This window comes from Carcharhinus amblyrhynchos, chromosome 1 (assembly GCF_965287045.1).
Source record: "Carcharhinus amblyrhynchos chromosome 1, sCarAmb.v2.hapA, whole genome shotgun sequence".
Classification (NCBI taxonomy): Eukaryota; Metazoa; Chordata; class Chondrichthyes; order Carcharhiniformes; family Carcharhinidae; genus Carcharhinus; species Carcharhinus amblyrhynchos.
Genome location: NC_137324.1, coordinates 22,825,672 through 22,831,715, shown reverse-complemented (window position 1 = coordinate 22,831,715; position 6,044 = coordinate 22,825,672). Strand labels below are relative to the sequence as shown.

The window sequence follows — 6,044 nt, the reverse complement described above, 5'->3', positions numbered from 1 at the left end:
CACAGACACGGGGAGGATGTGCAAACTCCACACAGGCAGTGACTCAAGCTGGGAATTGAACCCAGGTCCCTGGAGCTGTGAAGCAGCAGTGCTGATCACTGTGCTACTGTGCTGCCCACACTCAGCCCATCTTCAGACTGGTGCAGGGGAATCACACAAAATCATCAAGAAGGACTTGGAAAAATAAGGGGAGCCAAGACTAAGATCTATGTTGACCCGATTCTACACGTAAGCATCTTAGAGTGGGACTTGTTTCAAACTCCCTATTGGTAAAGGTAAAGTCAGAACTGGAACACTTGGAAAAGCTGGGCATAACAACATCTTTACAGATCATGGAGTGGGCCGTCCCTATTGTTTCTGTCTTTAATCCAGATAACTCGGTCCGACTTTGTGGGGACTATAAGCTTACAGTCATTAGGATTTCTAAGCTTGGTCGATACGCCATGGTTCAGACTGGAGACCTATGTGCGAGGTTAACTGTGGGCCAAGCATTATCAAATTTGAATGAGCCATGTGTATCTCCAACTTGAATCAGATGAGACTTCCTGAAGGTACGTAACAATATACACAAAAGATCCACGAGTACACTCACCTGCCCTTTGGGGTCCTGTCTGCATATGCCATTTTTCAATGGGTCACGGAGAACATCAGGTACCAGTGTCCATGGATGATGTCTTGGTCACAGGAACTTTGAAACACAAACACTTAATGAACCTGGAAGAGGTCTTATGGTGATTTTCAGAGGTGGAGGTACACCAGGAAAGGGGCAAATGTGTCTTCCAAGCAAGTGCCATGACCTATTTGGACTACTGGGTGGACTTCATGTGGTGGAGGATAAGATGAGGGCCATTAATGAGGCACCAATGCCAAGGAACACCACAGAATTGAAATCCTTCCTGGGGTTAGAGAATCACTGTGGGAAGTTGATTCCAACTGTAGCTTCTTTGCTGGCCCCTTGCATGCCCAGCTATGGAAACATCAAAAGGTGGTCTTGGGGGTTGCTGTAGCTGGAGGCTTTCAACTGCATTATACAGCAACTTTTGTCCTCTAATTTATTGGCCCATTTTAACCCCAAAAAAGATCTTAGCTTGCTACGCGATGCCTCAGTTAGGGATTGGGGCAGTGCTGGCACATCTCTGGAGAGATGAAACAGTGAAACTTACTGGCAGGGCATGTAGGATGCTGAGCAGAGGTATTCTCAGATTGAGAAAGAGGGGTTGGCAGTTGTCTTTTGGTGTTAAATTCCATCAAGATGTCAATGGTAGATGCTTCGTTATAGTAACTGATCATAAACCATTCCTGAGACTTTTTAAAGAAGACAAGGCAATATCTCCCATTGTGTCCACCTGGATACATGGCTGGGTCTTGTTATTGGTAGCTGATAAATACCCGCTAGAGCTCCACTCTGGAACGGGATAGCTAACACTAATGCACTGAGTCATCTGCCAGCTGTGGAAGTGGTTGTGATGACCCTCAGTTTTTTGGACACCTTGCCGGTGTCTGCAAGGCATATCGAAGCCTGGACACAGAAGGACCCAGTCCTGTATAAATTAAAAAAAAATAACATTATATGGTGGCTTTAGAGGACAGTCCTCAGATGAAGTGAAGGACTACGAGACAAAGAGAGACAAGCTCGGTGTTGAGAATGACATAGTTGTCCCTCACCTAAAGTGGCATCCGATTCTCATTGAAGTACACCATGGCCACCCTGGAATTTTGAAGATGGAGTTGCTAGTGAGGAGCTACATATGGTGGCCTGGTCTTGATACAGACATTACTGACTCGGTCATTCAGTGTGAATCAGAGAATCAAAAAGCCCCTCTTTTCAGCCTCCCCACATCCCTGGGAGTGGCCTAATAGACCATGGATGCAAGTGCATCTTAACTTTGGGTCTTCTTTGGGTTCCATGTTCTTACGTATACTCCAGATAGTTGCATAAGAACATAAGAAATAGGAGCAGGAGTAGGCCATCTAGCCCTTCGAGCCTGCCCCGCCATTCAATAAGATCATGGCTGATCTGAAGTGGATCAGTTCCACTTTCCCACTTTCTCATGTTGCAGATACATTGCATGGGTTCCACCACTTCTCTTGCTATCACTGAGAAAGTTTCTGCATGCAAGGGGTACCTGAAGTCCTGGTCTTTAACAATGACAGAGTTTCAGATCACTGTGTTTTCCAATGGCAACAACATCACCCAGCATCAGATTGGTTAGCTGAAAGAGCAGCGCAGACTTTGAAGCTCCGCACAAAGGAATATCCTGCAGCGTCCACAGAGACCAAACTGGCGCACGTTTTACTCAACTACAGGACCACCCTTCACACAATGACAGGAATCTCTACAGTGGAACTGTTAACGAGACAGAGACTTCGGACAAGATTAAGCTTTCTGTTCCCAACTTGGCAACTGGCACACCAGCCGAGGTCACCAGGCACCCTGGCAGTGCCAGTTGGGCACCACTAATATGCCAGGGTCAGTGACAAGGGTATGGGGGAAATCTGTTGGGAGGGGGAGGGCTATGTTGTGTGGGGGGTGGATCATGTCGTGGGCCATGATGGGAGGGTGCCAGTGTCAGCAACCCATGTGTTGGGGAGGGGTTAGGGAAACATGTTGCTGATTTGGGGGGAGGGTCCCAATGTCTGAGGGGGAGGGATGGGGGGGTGTCCCAGTGCACTGAGAGATCAGGACACCCTTGTGAAACAGCACCCACTGGCTATGGAATGGTGGGCTCACCGGCGTGTTTATACCCCACTGCCCATCAACACTGGCACGAAACTCCCAAATCTCCAAAAAAGTGACTGAGTATGGGAGGCTTGCGGTACAGAGCATGCCTGAGACCAGGGCAGATCACTCCATTATTCCAGCCATTGTGACACAGTCATTTCTTTGGGGAGGATTCTGCCCAACATTTCAATCTCTTAATCCTTTACAGAACAGAAAGGGGATAGAAACGTGATGGTGAATTTTATACTTGGAGAGGGGTGGGGCAGAATGGATAGTCAGTGAAAGGTCAGAGCTAGGATGTCAGGGGCATGAGCCAAAGCCTCCTTGAGAAGGTCTACTTTACAGCACCCATTTCTCTCCAGTTCAGTCGGTTGGTGTACCCCATTTTATCGAGAACCACAAGTGCAGAATGATTTTTAAAATTTATTCATGGGGACATGGGCGTCGTTGGCTGGCCAGCATTTGTTGTCCATCCCTAGCTGCTTGAAGGCAATTGAGAGTCAACCGCATTGCTATGGCTCTGGAGATACATGCAGGCCAGTGTAGGTAAGGACATCAGATTTCCTGCCCAAAGGACATTACTGAACTAAATGGGATTTTCCAACAGTTTCATAGTTATCTGTAGATTCTTCATCCTAGATTTTTTTTACTGATTACAAATTTCACCGTCTGCTGTGGCAGGATTTGAACCTAGGTCCCCAGGACATTCGCTAAGTTTCTGGATTTACAGTTGAATGATGATACCACAAGGCCATCACCTCCCCTATGGATGTAACATGTAAGATGTAACCGACTGTCTGTCTAGAGTTTGCACATTCTCTCCATGTCTGCATGGGTTTCCTCCTGGTGCTCTGGTTTCCTCCCACAGTCCAAAGATGTGCGGGTTAGGTGGATTGGACATGCTCAACTATTCGTTGGTGTATCAGGCGGTTAGCAGGGTAAATGCGTGGACTAACGGGGATAGGGTTTGGGATTGTGGTTGGTGCAAGCTTGGTGGGCTGAATGGCCTCCTTCTGCACTGTAGTGTCATTGTCATAGAGGTTTGCAGCATGGAAACTGGCCCTTTGGCCCAACTTGTCCATGATGCCCCTTTTTTTAACCACTAAGCTAGTCCCAATTGCCCACGTTTGGCCCATATCCATCTATACTCATCTTGCCCATGTGACTGTCTAAATGCTTTTTAAAAGACAAAATTGTACCCGTCTCTAATACTACCCCTGGCAGTTGTTCCAGACACCACCTTCTGTGTGAAAAGATCACCCATCAGAACACTTTTGTACCTCTCCCCTCTCCAGCCAGAGAGTGGTGAATCTGTGGAATTCTTTGTCGCAGAAGGCTGTGGAGGCCAGGTCCTTGAGTGTATTTAAGACAGAGATAGATAGGTTCTTGACTAATAAGGGGATCAGGGGTTATGGGGAACAGGCAGGAGAATGGGGATGAGAAAAATATCAGCCATGACTGAATGGCAGAGCATACTCAATGGGCCGAGTAGCCTAATTCTGCTCCGAGTTGGTCTTAAAGCTATGCCCTCTAGTTTTAGATTCCTCTACCTTTGGGAACAGATATTGGCTCTCTAGCTGATCTGTGCCCTTCATTATTTTATAGACCTCTATAAGATCATCCCTCAGCTTCCTACGCTCCAGAGAAAAATGTCTCAGTCTATCCAGCCTCTCCTTATAACTCAAAGCATCAAGTTCTGATAGCATCCTAGAAAATCTTTTCTACACTCTTTCTAGTTTAATATATTTTCTATAATAGGGCGACCAGAACTGTACACAGTATCCTAAGTGTAGGGATTCTATGAACATGCATTCCTCTGTTGTGAATTCGAGAAATTGGTTATTGAAGATTTCAGACAGAAACTGAGAGATTTCAGAGGCTTACGGGTTTTAGATGTGGACAGGTAATTAGTAACAGGACTGCAACAATTTCTTTCCCCCACTGGATCCCCTGCTTCCTGGCCATGGGAAAACAGCGTTAAGGGAGAGGGTAATGTTGGAACATCAGCAGCACACACTGAGATGCAGAGGAGCCCCGAGCAGATGCACAGAAAGCAAAGAGTTAATAATCCTTTATGTGTCATCAGGGCGACGCACTGAGCACGTCAGGGAGATAGAGAGAGGGAGCATTCTGTTATGTCTCTCCTTCGCTCTCTCCGCCAGCAGTGAGTGCAGCCGGAGGGAGGAGTGGGAGCGGGGGGGGGGGGAATGGCCACGGAATTGCGGGTCCCGCACAATCGCAACCTGCCGGCCGCAGTCACTCAGTGCTTCTCGGTGGTGGCACTGTGCACGGCCGTAGCCGACCCCAACTGGTTCCACGTCTCCCTGAACGGCACCTCGTCGCAGATCTATGGAGTGGCTTATGTGGTCCATCTGCAGGGGAACCTCACCGCAGGTAACTGTGAGCAGGGACAGATTTAACTTACAGAGGTGGGGGGCAGAGAGGGAGAGAGAGAGGCTGGGGGTGGCAGTGTTACTGAGTCCGCACTTCTAAACAACTTGGCATCGTGTCATGCCCTTTCAAAAAGATCTTTTCACATTCGATCAGCTCACTTCCTGGTGAGTTTTGTAAACACAACCACCAGTTGATAGTTTGTGTTTCCCCCCTCCCCCCCCATGTTATTTTACACACCGTTTTCCCCATCCCTGTAAGGGAAAGCATATAAAGTATAAATCAGTTGTATGGGGAGCCACACTGATCATTAGATCATCAACGTTGCAAGGCTGTGTTGTGAAAAGTAACAGGAATACATTTAGTGCAATTGCACAACCTCAGGAAACCGGTAAAAGTGCTTATGTAGTACTCATGATCACAAGCAGGACTGTTGTTAGCTAAAGTTTCACAGCTCAACATTCAGCAGTGAGTCTTGTGTCTGATAAGACTCTGTTTTGGTGATGTTAGTGTGGGATTACTACAGTGTGGGATTACTGCAGGCCAAGAGAATGGGGCTGCTCTTTTTCAGTTAGTGGAATCTGATGGGTTTAATACCTCATCTAAAGGGTGGCATCTCAGACAGAATGGACCACTGCATCAAACGAGGTTTAAGTGCTTAAGTTCTGAAATGAGGCCTGGATCCCATTGTGAATTGGGGCTGTGCTACCTCTGAGACAATAATGGTGCAGTGGCACAGTGGTTAGCACTGCTGCCTCACAGTGTCGGGGGACCCGGGTTCAATTCCCAGCTTGGGTCATTGCATGTTCTCTCCATGATTGTGTGGGTTTCCTCCCACATTCCAAAGATGTGCTGGTTAGGTGCATTGTTTGTGTTAAATTCTCCCTCAGTGTACCCGAACAGGTGCCGAAATGTGGCGATGAGGAGATTT

At 47.5% G+C, this 6,044-nt stretch overlaps 1 protein-coding gene across 2 annotated transcripts in view; it reads left to right on the top strand.

The window, feature by feature from the left end:
- The first annotated feature begins 4,892 nt into the window (after positions 1-4,892).
- LOC145349034 (transmembrane protein 127) overlaps positions 4,893-6,044 on the top strand; it is a 42,983-nt gene continuing 41,831 nt past the window's right edge. For both annotated transcript variants that reach the window (XM_080197288.1, XM_080197279.1), the window contains exon 1: positions 4,893-5,116. In XM_080197288.1, coding sequence (XP_080053414.1) covers positions 4,930-5,116 — 187 coding nt within the window. In that variant the 5' untranslated portion in view covers positions 4,893-4,929. The remainder of the gene's footprint in view (positions 5,117-6,044) is intronic.